We start from the raw sequence: 16,404 nt of genomic DNA, 5'->3' as shown, positions 1-16,404 counted from the left end.
TAGGTTGAACTCAAAATGAGTTCCAGATACATCGCACGTTTAATAAACGAGTTGTCGTGATCAGTTCGCTAATGTTCGGTACATTTATTATTTAAATTTTCGGTCATCAGATATCTATATTTTGTAAATTTTAATTAAAGATTTTAGTTTTAAATTTTTCTTAATTTTTAATCCAGCAATAGAACTGACAACTTCGGTTTATTATTATCCTTGCTGGTAATAAATGTTTAAAATAACTCCAAACATGCAATTCTAAGTTATTAATATTCTCGGATCGAACTCGAGTCAAATCCATATTTATTACACTGGCTTTTCCTAACAACATAATTCAAATCCAATGGACTTAAGATATTAAATTTTCAAACAATATTAAACATGTAAAATTTTGAAACTTAGATTTAAGTTCGAGTTTAACAAGTAGCATACGAGTTTAACAAGCTATTGATTGAAGTCGTGGATCCAGTACTTGAAGATTTTTCATATCAGTACTTAAATGTTTTTCATATCTTCATGAATGCACTATACATTTATAACAAGTGGATGAATCAAAATCCCTTAAAAACCTTCTTAATATCTCTTTCTTTCAACTTATTTCAACCACAAAATATCTTTCATTTCGAACAAATCATGCACAAAATTAACTTTGTATTGCATTTAATTAATTTTGTCTTATTCATCTCCATGCATGTTTATGCATGTTGTTACTTGTATACAAGTATGTACAAGTGTATGTAGGTGTATATGAATGTATGTATGTATATATGTGTTGCAATGAGGCCCTTAAAATGATATATAATTTTACCAATTAGCCCCTCCCTAATCCAAAAATTATCCAAAGAGTTCTATGGTTTACAAGCAAACCACTCCCTAATAGTTACAAGGGAGATCAATCTCCTTTAATTCTTTCTCTTTATATCACTTGCTCCTCCGGTTGCGGTTCATCGCACTTAGCGTCCATCTCCGTCACCCTTTACCGAGCAATATTAGAGGACATTATCGTTTTCTTTCTTTTCATTCTTTCTGTTTCTGATTAAGCCCCTAATCTTTTCTTCGACAATGGGTCGAAAAAAGATCCCCATCGCAAAGATAAAAGATGTTGCTAGGCTTCATGTTACCTATTCGAAGCGTAAGTATGGTCTTATTAAGAAAATTTACGAGATCTCGCTGCTCGCTGATGTCGACGTTGCGTTCATATCATTCTCACAAGCTGGGAGATTAGCTTCATTTTCCCGCGCGAAGAGGTAGATCTTGATTTAAACAACATGATGCATGTCCTTCACTTGATGATCCCTGCCACTAAATCCCTTTCCTATTTTCTTTCCTTTGTTTTGTTTCTTGAAGAGTTGAGGGTGTTTTCGAGCAATATACAAAGTCACCAGCATTTGAAGAGAAGCAGTATGTTATAATCTCCACCCAAATTTAGGGTTCTAAATTTTTCTTTTCTGTTTTTTTTCTTTTAGAAGTCCTATTATGCATATACATATATCTCAATTTCTTTAATTTTTGTTCAAACTTGCAGTAGCTCAGAGGAACAAGAGGTATGATCACAATGACACCCTCATGCCTATTTCCCTCTTCTTGTGATGAGCATGATCTTAAGGGGCTTTTCTTTCTTATTAGTTTTGAACATAAATTTGCAGCGAATTTTGCGCGTTCTGGATGTGATGAGGACGCAAAATGAAGCAAACGTATCCGACGATGCTGAGTACTCTCTTCCTCTCTTTCTCTCCCTCTCTCTAGTTGTGTGTCCGCATGCACGTGCGCGCGCGCGCGCACACTGCTACCATCTAAAATATTTCATGAGCTTTTATCAACAGAGTTTCCCAATTTTGGGCGAAATTTAAGCAGCAATTTCTAGAACAGTAGCCTTCTATTTTGAAAATAGAAGGTTGAGGGGTGGCAGGTATTGAATTAACAAGTAGAATAGTAGATTCTCAGTCACTGTGATGTTGCTTCACATGTCTAGAACCTTAAGTATCAGCATATGTGATATCTATACATTTTCCATCTATTCTCTTTACAATCTTCTTACTTCTTTAGTAATATAGGTCAATTTATTAATGATGAAGATCTTGTAAGCAAGATTTCGCTAATACGAAAACCGTTAGCGGTTTAGTAGTAAGGTATCAAGGAAATGGACCTTTTAAGGTCAAGAGTACAGTCCCATAACTAAAAAATTTGTGTCCTCGCCTGAGGCGTAACGCCTAGGGAAACTTTATTTGAATCATTGTAGTCTAATTTGTTGCAACTGAGTGATTAAACTTCAAATTTTGCCTCAATAGAGTTATTTTATCAAATTGTAGTGAAATAATAATATCGTAGAAATGATGTGGCAAATGAATCAGCACCATGCCCTCATTCCAAGGGATAACATGGTGATGATATAATTACTGATTTAACTAATATGTCATTTCAAACTACTGATGTTTACTTAGATGCATCATCTTCGAGAAAATTATGTTGCAACATCATGTCGACTATGGAAAATGACATGACATGGAAGATGACATAAATGCCAGATCAATTGTCACATTAGGAAATTCAAACAAAGCTTGACATTAGTGATCACTGTGAAACAAAAATTGAAGTACAAAAACTCAATAGCAATAATTCAAGGTTCAGTGACCTAAATAAAACTTTTCAACATGTTCAACACTGATTGTGTTAAGCTACCACAGTAGAAGAGTACTCGAGCAATCGACATATTAGGAATGAAACACCGAGAAAAAGCCCCATATTCACAACAAAGAGAAATAGATAAAATAAACCGACAACCTAGGCAAAGCCAAACAAGTACCAGGGTTAGTCCAAGTTCCGAGCCGTTGCCAGAGATTTGATCATACATCACAGAAGAAATACAAACAATGATTAAAGGCTTTGAACCCTGAACCATAAGAAAGCCACCAATGGGGTAAAACACTGTCAAGAAATAACTACCAAATATTATGAACTTGAAACATAAATCTAAGAGGAGATAGGAAATGCCATCCATAATGCACAATTACACCATAATGCACAAATTAAGGCTTGCGAGTGTAGGAGGAATTGATGGACCTATCATCGGTGCAAAAACGCATTTCATCAACTCTTTACTTTAGCTGCCGAGTATCTAATTTCCTTTTCATGAGCTATAGTTAATCAAAGACACTAGTGGAAGTTATTTGGGCAATATAACATTTGCAAGCACCTAATCAAAAGGTTCATTTATTTCACCACCCGCAAACTGCAAGTTTCCTTTGAAATCAAACACAAGGCATGGAAAGTGCCACTTCATCTAAATGCATCAAACTTGAGTATTTATCATGCTTAACTCAGGCATTTTGCCATCAGCTTTTATTAAGTTTTATTTCTTTTCTATGGGGACTAAACGACACTGGATGTTGGACGATGGATAATATGCAAATCTGGTGTGACACGTCAGAATCAAAGTATGTGAATCTTTTTCAACTCTTTAAAAATAATTCGCCAATTTTTGAGTTTTATCGTTTACTATTCTGAACATGAGGTATTTAGTTGAGGGTTTTACCATTTACTGCAGGCCCTTCAAGAGGAAGTTCAGATGAAAGAAGAGGAGTTGAAGGAAGCAAAAGCGAGCCTCAAGTAACTAACTTATAGAAATTCCTAGACGTGCTAAATTATAAAAAATAAAAAAAAAAGGAACCTCGTGTTCAAAGCATGCCTAATTCGGTGGATGTGCTTCTTTAAATCTGAGAACTCCCAACTTATTTCTTGTTTGCGCTAATGCTGCCTCATAACCCTGAAAGGCACAAGAAGAGAGCAAAAGGAGTAAAAATGAAACAAAACAAGATTGTATTGTAACTACAATGTTTGTGATCTTCTGTAGGAAGTTTGAGATTGATAATGCGGCATCTATCACTTCGATTTATGCAATCAAAGCACGTGAATTAATTCTGATTAATTTGCTGCAACGACTTTCAGATAAAAAGGTTGGATCTTCTAACACAAATTTCTATATTTTGAATACTGTTCACATGATTTAAGATAACAGATAAACAATGCTTCTGTTCAGAAATTCTTGAATCAAACTCCCCCTCAGCTGGATGAAGCATCAAATAATGAGGTAATTCGCAGAATCTATTACCTTATATTCCAGGAAAGAAACTGTTGTTCTAACAGCATTAAATTTGTTTCCTTTCAGAGCTACCACACACGAAATCAAGTAGGGCCACTCAATTTACAGAACAATCAAGTTAGTCAAAATAGAGAGAAAACAAAAATACTGATTGGTTTAGCTAGTGCCTGGATTCATTAATATTTTCAATGCCTGGATTCATTAATATTTTCAATGCCTGGATTCATTAATCTTTCAACAGCTCAAGTTGAATCAAAATTCTCATTGAAAAGCCATTTTTCATTACAATTTTTTCTTTTCTTTTGATTAGTGTCATAATTTAATTTGTTAACAGACTCATAGATATCGAAATGAAGCACTCATAATACAATTTGTTAACAGACTCGTAACTACGAAAATGAAGCACCGCAAATTGCCAACCCTTCAGACATAAATTCAATACAACAGAGAGAGTCCAACTTACATGAGCAGAGGTACGTGAAATCATGTCATGAACCCATAAATATTATTTATTCATTTGCATGACTAGTTTGGCAATTTTACCCCAATGTCGACCTATTTAGTATCTGTGAAGATATTAGACAGCAGATGAAACCTTGCCATTTCAGGTGGATGCTTCCCTATTGCTGATATTTAGATTAGTTATACTGCTTATATAAAGTGAACAATTTGTGAAATAAACACAATTGTTTCACTCTATCAGAAATGTTGGAAATACAACTAATGGTTCCAGAGAATGAAAGGAAAGAGAAGAAGTGGATTATTTTAAAACTTATTTGAAAAACGGGTCATTTGCTATGACCTCCTTTTGCGCTTCTCTTTTTCATTTTGTGGGAACCTATGAAGTTCTGTAAATTTTCTAGTAATTTTTAAGTTTTATTCACTACTAATGTTCTACTGAGAAACTCTCTGTTATAAGAGTAATGCCAACAAATTATACGCCATTAAACAAGATTCCTAATTCTAATTATCGAAAACCAATGAGCCGTTGAGCAGATGTTTGAGATAATAACTATCAAACACTACCTTTTTGAGCTTGTTATAGTAGAGATTCTATTAACTAACCATTAACTCAAAGGAGGCAGTGAAAGGTATAAGCTCTAAAAGCGACAAATGGAATTCCATACAAAAATTCAGAAACATTTAAAAAGGCAACATAGACAACATTAATAAGAAAACTAGGTAACAACAAATTACAAATACAAGTCAATTGTTCCATACTGATAATTGCAGTTTCTTCCGCTATTCATTCCTTGCATCACCAAGACATTTGGAGCTCTCCCAATTTAGGAAACTAACTTTCTTGCATATAGAAACATCAGAATTTCCTGTCCAAGATAGACCTATGGTTGTTGATGAGCCAATAATTAAAATAAAAATTTACACTGAACAAACAGGCATTGCATATCTCAGAAACCAATAAATGGACCAAAAAAAAAAATTTCTAGCTCTAAATCTTCAATAATCAAAAGCTTACATGTAATAACTGTGCCTTGTCTCCCTGTAAGCAAAGAGCCATACCTCTAATGAAGCACATGTGCAGCAAGATGATGTACTCAACATTTTGCTCTAGTCGATGCCATAGTGTGGTAATTCGACATTTTCTTTCATTGCTTTCATTATCTGTAAGGTTTTTCAACTATTCTGTAGCGACATGAATACTCTGTTTACAGAACGAAACTCTCACTCTAATTCACCTCCAATTCTTTGATTTGTTGTATTTAACTTTACATTAATAAATTCGGGAATCCAAGATGGATTTTGACCAAGCTTGATTTCATTCTTTTTTTCTTATTGTGGGAGATCAATTCTGAGATGATAACATGTAATACCATGGGCAACATGTCTGTACATGTACATAACTACATTATCTTTTCTTTGGTGGTTTCTTCTTGTTGTTAGGCCGCTTTCGCAGCCAATAAACAATGCCTCTACTCCAAATCTTCCCCAACCTGTACCACAGGTAACCAAATGCTTCTCAACTGTGGTGCATTTTCATGTTATTAAAAAAAAATCGACCATCTTGCATACATATCGTGGCATAAGTATATCTGTGTTATATCTTTATCAGCGGAAACTAACCCAATATATTCTTTTCTAGGAAGGAGATATGGATGCTAACCAAGCACAACAAATGGTGCCAACTGAGGATGAATGGTCAGCATACTTCGGTGAAATGGAAGATTTCCAAAGCTTCCTAGATAATTTTGACTTTTAAAAAACAAGAGCTACATATTGATCATGTCAGAGATGCCATAATAAGGTTCATTTTCATGAGGATGGTTCCTTTAAGTTTTCCCTTTACAGACATAGCTTTATTCTAGCAGGAACTGCTTTCCTAGAAACACTTGCTAGCTGGAAAATGCACCGTTGCAGGTTCTATGACATCTGAAATATTAAAGCTTCATATTTGCAACTGCCGTTTGATAGCAGAACAGCGGAAGTTTTTGCATACCTTTGTACAAATTCAAGTCTATGTGATTTCCAATTTTTAGTTCAGGAGTATTCAGTCCATCGGAACATCAAGGAAAACTATTTTCTTGAGAAAAAAGTTTTCCACGGAAAACACCATTCCCATAGTTTTCTTTTCTGAATAAAAAAAAATTCAGAAAACGAAAAAGAGACTTTTCCATAGCATTTGGAAAAAAAAACTTTTTCAAGAAAACTACTTTTCTTGGAAACCAAACGGAAGGAAAATACTTTCCTAGCCAAAAAAGTCTCCACTAAGATATATTCTAGGGAACCAAACACCCCCTTAACAAGAAATTTGGAGTAACTTTTATGCACAAATATCTCTAACAGTGTTTTCTTCGATTCTAGTAAGAGGGTAATATGGCAAGCAGGGTGAGGCTTACAACAACCTAATCAACGTGGACATTTTTGGTAGGTTCACCAAAAATCTCTTTGAAGAAGCACCAAATAAGAAACACCATATCTACCAAACAAGTGAGGCTTCTTCAGAGAGATTTTTGGTGAATCTACCAAATAACTCTTTGAAGAAGCACCAAATAAGAAACACCATATCTACCAAACAAGTGAGGCTTCTTCAGAGAGATTTTTGGTGAATCTACCAAATAAGAAACACCATATCTTACTGTCTCCTTATCATACATAAGAACTTCACTTTCGAGCAAATCTCCTACAACAGTTGAGAAAATACATAACTTCTTTAATTTGGGTCTCAATTTCACCACGATTTGTCATCACCAATGCCACTACTCAAACAAATTAAAAGGATGAGAGAAAAAGATGCAAAATTATGAAACGAGTAATCAACCAAGTAGAACAGCTTAGACTAGAAGTAAAAAGTGCTGATTCCACACATCCTCCTGAAGAATTTGAGATGCAACTAGTTCTCTAGAGATGATAAACAACATTTGCGAAAAGTACACTACGTAGAAAATAACGAATTCACACAAATCGCACTCTTTCAATCAGATTCACCTTATATTTGATTTTTTTTCTTACATCAGCCGCATCAATAACGATCGTTGTCGAACACCCACGGCTCGTGGATGAAAAGCTCACGGCCGTTCATTTGCGCTGTTCCAGCAGCAATATCTTCGGCACGTTTCTGAGCTGCTTCAGCTTTTCTCGCCGACGCTTCAGCATCCTGCATAAAACACACACACACAAAGCAGTATAACTTGATTGAACTACTGGAGTAACTCATTGTTAACACATTAAAATAGATTGAAATATTGCATTAAAGACAAATTATTTACAGATCCATAAGAATCTACCAAAAAAAAAAAAAAAAAAAAAAAGACCTAGCTAATAGAGACAAATCAGAATATTTTAGAAGAAACTGACAAATCTCATCCTCCAACGGCTACCTCAAATTCCAGTTCAATACATCTCTCAAAAAACCAAAAAAAAAATCTACAATAATTTGTTCAATTACATGTGGTGAACATGGTATTTTGGATTATGTAACATTGCATAATCAGATAAAGAAAAATTCAAAACCTTTTGGCGTTTCCAGGAGAGGAATTGGGCCTGCGTCATGGGACGCGGCGCAAGAGCTTCTTCCCCGCTCCCCCTCTCCTGCTTCAGATCCGCCTCCGCACCCATCGCAGTTCAACGCCGCCGAGAACACGAAATACAGGAAACCAAAAAATGAAGAAGTTTTATATAACTAAATAAATAAATTAATTGAGTAAATATTTAAATAATCCGTGGTAGGAGTAGAGACGTATCGTATACGGTTCAGATCGGGTCGCGTACGTTGTAACCGCATACGATATTCGCCTCGCTCTGAACCCGGCAATGCACTCCTTCCCAGCACCGACTTCAAGTATAAAGCTAAATTTCGGAATTTGGCCCTCCAAAATATTGTAGTTACAAATTTATTGTTTATCAAAGGACTCCAGAGTTACCTTTTTTTTTTATTTTTTATCTTTGGATATATTTTTTTTTTGCCTAAATCTTTAAGCACTACCGAATTATATTAAAAGGTATGTGTTTGGAAGATGTGTAAAATAAATTATTTTTTAAAATAATGTCCTATAATTTGTCCAAAAATATTTTACTTTTATTACTACCCCCATAATTGCTAAAGTTTTGGTACATGCAATTTCGGACAGGACATGAAATATAATTCAAAATAGAATCAAATAAAGAAATTATAAATTGATATTATATTGCTTCATTTTACTTACAGATAACATCATATAACACAATATAATACGCTCACACTAAAAATAATTTTAAACATTTAAGTTTCTTAATCCGTAAAGTAACAAGACTAACATAATTACCAAACACGAACATGAACACCAGCACAGCTTATGAATTTAAGCCAGTGGAATATGAAGCCTTTGTCCGTACACGACAGATCCATTAGTTCTTAAATTGATCTCACATTCTTTTTTCTACTTAAAAATTAGACAATTAAATAGTTAAAGGGTTAATAAATTCTAGTACATAAGTTATGGATCAACTAGATGTACACACTAGATTTTACCGCAGAATATGAACTAAATAGAACTATTTTGAAAAGTTTGAAAGGTTGAAAATCGAATGTAAAAGCTTTAGGGCACGACTAAAGATCAGTTTTTTTTTTTTTTTTGGTACCCAAATATATTACTTGACTTAAGCCGGCAAAAGACTTTGTCTCGTTACCGACTTCAGCTAAAAGAGTTATACCAACAGTCGGCAGGGACGAATTTGTCGTTGCCGAATTCCATTTCAAATGTATCCCACGCTTAACCACCAAATAACGAAATTCGCCACCGACTTTCGTTCACCTTGTTGTTAATCACCACTGTATCAAATCAAACCGCCGCGTTGCTCTACTTCTCCCTCGTCGTCGCCTCCGCCGACGCTCGATGCGCCGCTCCTCCCCTCCTCCATCTCCGGCGCTCGTTCTCCACCGTCGGATCTCCTCCCCTCCAGGTATCCTCCAATTTCCCACATCTAAACAAAATCTTAGGGTTTCATAGTTGAATTTCTCCATACTATATTATACCACATGAAAAACATGTTCCACAGTTCATAGCAAAAGCCACCGAGTTCGAAGATGTTGATTCATCATCATCATCATCATCATCATCATCATCATCATCATCATACACATAATACATTCCACACAACAGTAGCACGAGTAATAATAATGCGTGCGCAATTTTTGCGAAATCAACCGGATTGAAAGAAGAACACAAACTGCACTTTCAGCAGCCGCAGGCCGCATCCTTAGCTGCCAGACACGCTCTAACAGCTTCACCGGCAGTCAGGAACACCCACTCTCCTCCGATGCGTTCGACGAGCCCGGCCCGCTTCATCTTGTGAATCGCCTGCCACCCCGGATTGGCTATAGCTAACTGCAAACGATTTTTAAGAGTTTAAGATATAAGAGTTTTTCATTGTCGATGTTCTTGCGTAATTAAACTCCGCGTCTCCGCGCACCTGTATACCGAGAAAGAGCAGCTCCTTGTGCATCTCCCCTACTGCTGCGGTTCCGGAAGTGTCTACGTTCATCACGGCTGCGACCAAATCGACCCATTAGAGATGATTGATTTGTTGTTTAGAGAGAATTTAGTCATTATATTGTTGCGTGGCGAATTTTACTCGACATGTCGATAACGACCGAGTGGATCTTCTCTCCGGGCTTCTTATCATTCGGGTCGCATTCTTCCATCACCCATCTCGTAATCCTGAATTGAGAGTGTCATAAATTTTCGCGCAGTTTTTAGGATAGCGTGGAGCTTTCTTTTCCTTTCGTTTTAAGCAAACTCGCCGTACCTTTCTCTGATGAAATTGGCATTCATGAAGCAAAGAAAGGACGAGTCGATGCGGATCAGCAGTACGCCTTGCGTTTGCGCGGCCGTCGGATACTGTCTGATGCTGCAGAAGATGTCGGTCCCCTGTATTCTCCCAAGCATTTCAATATGCGGTCGGATTGACCGAATGATAATCTTCGCAAATGAGATGATCACCTGCAAGCAGAACCCAATTAAGCAAGTTTACTAAATAAGCTTTTCAGTGTAAAATTTAGATGATTAGTCTGCAAGTAATGCTGGTTTAAGTTATATATTAATGACTTGATTGATCTATTGAGGGCTATATTTTCAGAAAGTTTGAAAATTACTGCTGCGGAAAGGCCAATTTCCACAGATCCAAATAGAACGCCGAGGAATGCTCCGATACAAGTGAGGAAGTCCATTTTGTCAATTTCCCAGATGTTGCAGACTTCTTTTACATCAATAAGTCCGGGAAGGGCGGAAAGAATAATTGATGCGAGTATGGTCACAGGGGTGTAGTACAAGAGCCTTGTCAGCAGCTGCAAAGCTATAAACACTGTGACGGCCATGACAATATTGGATACTGTCGTTTTGCAGCCGGCGCTGAAGTTTACAGCCGTTCGAGAGAAAGAACCTGCAAATTGTAGAATACAAAATATAAGGTGTGTTTCTTCTTTATTACTAATTTTAGTTTGATTGTGAGAAATATGACTATGGTTTACAGATTCAACCTTTGATGAAAGAGAAGCTAAAGGAGCTTTTTGCCATGCTCCATAAGTTGGTGAATGAGTACTTTGGTTATAAGCGTATGGTTGTTATGCAGAAGTCATTTACTCGGCTTTCACATTTTTATGAAGGTACAGATTAAATGCAATTTTTTGAATAATTATTTAGTTTTTGTGAAAGATCTATCTGAATTGTGCTTGGTGTATATACCTGTGGCAACATAGCAGGAGGATAACGATCCAGCGACGTTCATGAAGCCCATCGCTATCATTTCCTTGTTTCCGTCTAGTTTGTAACCGTTTATTGAGGCGAAAGATCGTCCAACAGCGATAGCCTCCTGAAATATGTCACATGCGGTTACTCTTTTGAGAGTACGAATTATAACCAGCTAATTTTAATTCATGAAAAATAGAAGACGTACCGTTAGAGCAATCACTGCACAAACAAGGCCGATCTTAGCACACTCCCCCACATATGGTCCTTGTAGCTGTAACTGTTTAACTGAGCTTGGATTTAGTCCTCCAGTAACATGTTGTATAATTTTAACACCATGCTTATCGGCTCTCATAACAAAGACTAGAAGAGTTGACAGGATAACAGAGAGCAGAGGAGCAATGGCTGAGAGCCAGAATAGCTTCTTGTTCCTTCTTGCCTGAGAATATGATGTGATAATTGCATTAAGCCTCAATAAATTATTTGAGCAGAAGTTTCCTTTAACAAGGAAATTGAGTTTTGTATCCTTACCATGAATCTTGCACAGAGGATGAATATAAGGAACACACATCCGATGAGAAAATTGCCATAGTGCCACTGTCGTCACCAAACAATAACACTTTCAGTCTGATTATTTTTAGTCAAAAAATCTGTACCAGTAGTTCTTATAGGAAAATCTTCGAGAGCTGGAGCTTCATTTTCTGCTAAAATTGGTTGGGAGGAAAATATTTTCTTTTCATTTTCGGTCTCGTGTAACTTACAGGTTGATGAAGCGCAACCCAGACGGCCTTGATGACAGAAACTATATTGGTTTTGTTTGTAAAGTGATTGATCCCTAGTAGTCCTTTAAGCTGCTGCAATCCTATCACAATAGCTGCTCCGGCCATGAAGCCAACGATGGCAGCGTGCGAGAGGAAGTCCACAAGAAAACCCAGCCTGGATAAAAGGTAGATGAAGAGACCAAATTATCTTATTTCATTACGAAAAAAAAACACAAAAGAAAATAAAATTTACCACCCTAAACACAAAAAATTACATGAAGAAAATAAGAAAGCAAACTAACATCAGTAAAATTTGATGAAAAATTTAAGGTATTATATGAAGATAAGGATTACCTGAACATTCCAAAGGAGGCTTGAAATATGCCTGTGAAAAGTGTTGCAGTGAAAACCAGCTTTCGGTAGGCGATAGGATCAGCTGTTGGATCGACTACTTTCTGAACCATGGATGACAGAAGCAGAGATACAACAGCAACAGGGCCAATGGCTATATCTCTTGAAGTCCCCATTACAGAGTAGATTAGAGGTGGTACAACACTTGTATCTTTGAGAAAAAATAAGATACATCAGTTAGAATAGAAGAAAATGCTATGGCATGAGAAAAAGTAAGCCGATGCTAAGGTTAGTTTTATTGTAAAAGACTATACAGTATGTTTAAGACCAACTTACAAAGACCATATTGAGGATCAAGTTTAGCTAAATTGGCATATCCAATACTCTGCAAAATAGAAAAAAAAATTACCAGATGGTTTTAAGAACATTATTAGAACATGAACTAAGAGAGATTTTAGAAAGACTACATTTGAAATAAAAATATATTACCTGTGGAATACCGAGGCTTGCAAGAGTCAAACCAGCCATGAAGTCACTCCGAAAATACTTAAAGCTGTAGCTTCTTCCCCACTGAAGCACGGGAAACAGGCCCTGAGCTGCTGATAAAATCCATGTGAGAAGCGAGAAGGGCTCGCTGCTTCGAGGAAATACTTCTTCTTTTATCGACACAGAGATCTCGTGCCATAGAGCAGGGGGTTCTGGAGTGTTCAGCACTATATCACCCATTCTGCGTCTTCTTGATTCTTCATCGGCATTCTTTGCTGCAGAGGTAGACTCAATTGAGGAGTCCATTGCTCTTTGAAGTGTTTGGGGGAACTCTCTGTGTTCCCTAAAAAGTAGTCGGTTGTCGGATAGAGAATCTTCCGTGGGAATTTGACCATAAAAGAGACTCCGGGCATGGGACTAGATAGCTTTCATGGTAGAGAGAGCGCTCTGAAATCGAGCAGAATTGAAATTACTTGAAAAGGATATTGGATGTGTTTAGAGATATATAGCCAACATGAGGAATGTTGAAAGTTCTATAGGAGCAATCTTTGCTGCTTTATGTGATCTGGACCATGATGGCTCTTTTCTGTAATGGATTGTGCAGCATCCTATCGAGTTGAAGTTGACTAGATGATTGTGCTGCCGCTTTTTCGGTGTTCAAATTCTTATATTAAGTGTAACTTTTGAATTACTTTCTGTTTAGTTAAATCACAGTTTCTCATATTAGTGTAACTCTTTGCTTCATTGATTCTCTGTAAGTGCATCATCTATTGTCTAAATGACCATTTCTACCAAGTTTTAACTAATTCTATCATCAGGAATATCCTCTGCAGTAACTAAAATTAGTGTCCGTTAACTCGAAGCTTCAAGTGAAGCATAATAACTGTCGATTGAATTATCTAATCAGATGACTAGCGACATCTATATTTTGTGTTAATGTACGGAGGAGTGCTCCGTCAAACTGAAATCTAAAAAGTAGGATACTGAAGGAATAAAGTGTTCGAACTAGCAAATTTATTGTTGTTCGGTTTAGTTGTGCTAATGTTTTTCATGCAGTTCAAAGAAGAACGCATGTGCTACAATTGTTACTATCGCCAGAAAAAGGCCGTTTATACTGTATAATAAGTTTAGTATACTTTCAATTGATTGATAACATGGCTGGTTTAGTTGCCTCCAATCAATGTCGGATAATAGAATCTAAGTCTTTTTGAAGAAACTGAGTGCATTAGTTGCAGTATGTTCATGTTCAGTGTATATGAAGCAAAAATAACTAAATGGATTAATTTTGCTTACCAAGATAGTTAGGAAGTTTATGGGACTTGATTGTACTGTCGTGGATAATGCGCGTATCGATCATTTTGTCCTTCTTCTCTCTTGTTTTTGCTCTGTCAATTCATCTCTATTTGTCACAGGGCAGAAGTAGCAAAACGAAGAAAAGGGTAAAAGCAAAGGCACCAGAAAAGCTTGATCCCTAGCAGAAGGTCTACATGATTGTGCTTAAGGCTACATTCACAGGCAAAGGTAATAAAAGCTTTAGAGAAGCTCACTATATGATTTCTGCAGAATATGATAGTTCCTCACTCAAGCTCCCCATTAAATACTACCGCACCACCTTTCACCATGGCCTAAACAAAATGAATTTGTGCCGTAAAACTGTACTTGTACATAGCTGCACTTGGCCAAAAAGATGGGGAAGGTGGGGACAATGTTTTCGCCTTATGAACTTCTTCCATGTTGATTATCCCCCTTTGGTGTGTGTCTACTTTTGCCTTTTAGAAAAGTGATTAGTACCTTAACAGTTCAAGTTACTTTGATATTGTTAGTGGAAGGTGCATTTTAGACTCCTTACCTAATTTTAATCCTCAGCCCTTGAAAATTCTTCACTCCTCTCTCTCTCTCTCTCTCTCTCTCTCTCTCTCTCTCTCTCTCTCTTTTTCTTTTTCTTTTTTTTTTGCTATAGTGCAAATTTAGCGAAGATTCTGAAAAACTTCCCTATTCAGCAAGGAAAAGTTAGGAATTTGACAACAAAGAGCCTAATGGTTTGAAGCAGGAGGTCAATGAGCTTTTGATGTCGAAAAGTAAATGCTCCACTTTGAAGATTTTGCTTCTACTTCTTTACTTGAGAAGTAGAAGCAAGAGTGCCGGGAGCTTCTGGTCGAATAGGAGAAGAAAATATCAGTATATTGGAAGCAAAGCTAGAAGTTCAATTTAGAGTTGTTTTTACGTGTAGTTCTACCAGCCAGGTATGCCCTCCCTCAAAACACCACCATCAAATGACTTGATCACAAATTTTCAATTCAACATACCAATGATGAACCTAGGATGAACTTGCTTACGTTACTTGCATCTAACCGGGCAATGCTCGACACCAAGCCTAGCACCAACCTAGTGCAAAGTTACCTGTCACATTTTTCAATTTTCTTTTATCTTTTTCTTTTGTGCCCCAAATAAACTTTTCTCGGACCAAATAATTAATCTCTAATGGACCAACCACACTGGTGGTGTGGTGGACTTGACTATTGATAGCTCAACTTCTTTGTGAAAAGCTGTACCCATGGAGGTGGATACTTAGAGCTTGTGCTCAATTGAAAAAGCCCAGAAGCCTCACTTGCCTTTTTGCCCCACTTGCTAAGTCTTCCTCCACCATCAATTGACATCTAGCCACAGCTACTAGTGAAAAGCCCCAGTGACCTAGGCTCTTTGCGAAGGTTCAATCTCAAATCGCAGATCGCTTTATTTGTATTTTGAATTATTTTTTCTGTCTAATAAACTGAGATTAAATCTTCAAATTTATTTTGCTAGTTTAGCCTTCACCTGAGCCGGACCTGACGTTATATCACGACAGTTTTACATGCATCTCTATCAAGAGGCCAATCAAATTCATAATGTGGTGAAATTCAGAGGCTGCTGCAGGGTCTGCACCGCCACTTCAACGAAACAGTTGCTGCAATGATCAATTCACGGCGAAGTGAGATTCGATCGCCAGAACAGGGTCTATACCACCGTTTCAAACAATCACGGCTCCAAAAAGATCCGACCTTCTTGTCAAAATTATTGGCGTATCATTTCTCTTGAGATAAAAAGTAATGCTACACTTGCAGTAGTTTTTTCAAAAGTATAAAAAATCGCAAACATATCTTCTTATGTGTGTACTATACACTCTTCTTTAATGCTTTGTCCTCCTTTCAACGATTCGCTGAATTTGTTGCACTTTCCTTTATCTTGTTTAGTAATTTGTAAAGTGATTCTAGTGTCTTTTGATAAGAGCCAATGAAGCTCTATTCCATTATTTTGAGACAGTGTATATATATACAAAACATTTAGGCAAAAGAATGTTGCTAGTACTGGGGTATCCAAAAATCATATCACTTGAGGGGGAAGCACTTAACTATAGTGGAGTGGAGTGTTATGCAGTACAATTGATTAAAAGCTACTTGGTATCTATGCCTATGTTGCAACTTCTTCATAGGATTTAGTCATGTGCTATCAATGTACTTTTTTTTTTCCTCAAAATTGCAAATAGTTATTCCAA

General features: G+C 36.7%; 3 protein-coding genes and 1 long non-coding RNA gene across 5 annotated transcripts; 2 read left to right on the top strand and 2 right to left on the bottom strand.

Moving 5' to 3' along the window:
* Positions 852 to 6,545, top strand: LOC109721274 (agamous-like MADS-box protein AGL104). 2 transcript variants are annotated; one of them, XM_020248780.1, is made up of 12 exons: positions 852 to 1,241; positions 1,342 to 1,395; positions 1,520 to 1,538; positions 1,641 to 1,705; positions 3,422 to 3,428; positions 3,539 to 3,600; positions 3,845 to 3,947; positions 4,031 to 4,081; positions 4,160 to 4,180; positions 4,475 to 4,566; positions 5,996 to 6,056; positions 6,195 to 6,545. In XM_020248780.1, the coding sequence occupies exons 1-12, from the start codon at positions 1,057 to 1,059 to the stop codon at positions 6,309 to 6,311; spliced, it is 837 nt and encodes a 278-aa protein (XP_020104369.1). In that variant the 5' UTR covers positions 852 to 1,056; the 3' UTR covers positions 6,312 to 6,545. The 2 variants fall into 2 exon arrangements, with proteins under 2 accessions (XP_020104369.1, XP_020104370.1); XM_020248781.1 differs by lacking the exon at positions 4,160 to 4,180 and having other exon boundaries at positions 860 to 1,241.
* LOC109721275 (zinc finger CCCH domain-containing protein 15 homolog) lies at positions 7,344 to 8,223 on the bottom strand. Its single transcript, XM_020248783.1, has 2 exons — positions 8,063 to 8,223; positions 7,344 to 7,706 (listed from the first exon to the last, which is right to left on the bottom strand). The coding sequence occupies exons 1-2, from the start codon at positions 8,165 to 8,167 to the stop codon at positions 7,572 to 7,574; spliced, it is 240 nt and encodes a 79-aa protein (XP_020104372.1). The 5' UTR covers positions 8,168 to 8,223; the 3' UTR covers positions 7,344 to 7,571.
* On the bottom strand, positions 9,530 to 14,654 carry LOC109721273 (low affinity sulfate transporter 3-like). Its single transcript, XM_020248779.1, has 14 exons — positions 14,420 to 14,654; positions 14,166 to 14,257; positions 12,876 to 13,319; positions 12,723 to 12,771; positions 12,390 to 12,597; positions 12,036 to 12,210; positions 11,806 to 11,871; positions 11,483 to 11,713; positions 11,272 to 11,398; positions 10,683 to 10,969; positions 10,337 to 10,530; positions 10,163 to 10,248; positions 10,001 to 10,077; positions 9,530 to 9,915 (listed from the first exon to the last, which is right to left on the bottom strand). The coding sequence occupies exons 3-14, from the start codon at positions 13,176 to 13,178 to the stop codon at positions 9,766 to 9,768; spliced, it is 1,953 nt and encodes a 650-aa protein (XP_020104368.1). The 5' UTR covers positions 13,179 to 13,319; positions 14,166 to 14,257; positions 14,420 to 14,654; the 3' UTR covers positions 9,530 to 9,765.
* LOC109721276 lies at positions 12,124 to 16,216 on the top strand. The gene is made up of 3 exons (XR_002219182.1): positions 12,124 to 12,221; positions 14,285 to 14,393; positions 15,680 to 16,216. It is a non-coding gene; the product is annotated as an uncharacterized LOC109721276 (long non-coding RNA).

The sequence above is a fragment of the Ananas comosus genome, linkage group 15 (assembly GCF_001540865.1).
Source record: "Ananas comosus cultivar F153 linkage group 15, ASM154086v1, whole genome shotgun sequence".
NCBI lineage: Eukaryota > Viridiplantae > Streptophyta > Magnoliopsida > Poales > Bromeliaceae > Ananas > Ananas comosus.
Note: the sequence above shows the minus strand (reverse complement) of the source record. Positions and strands in the feature narration are given on the sequence as shown.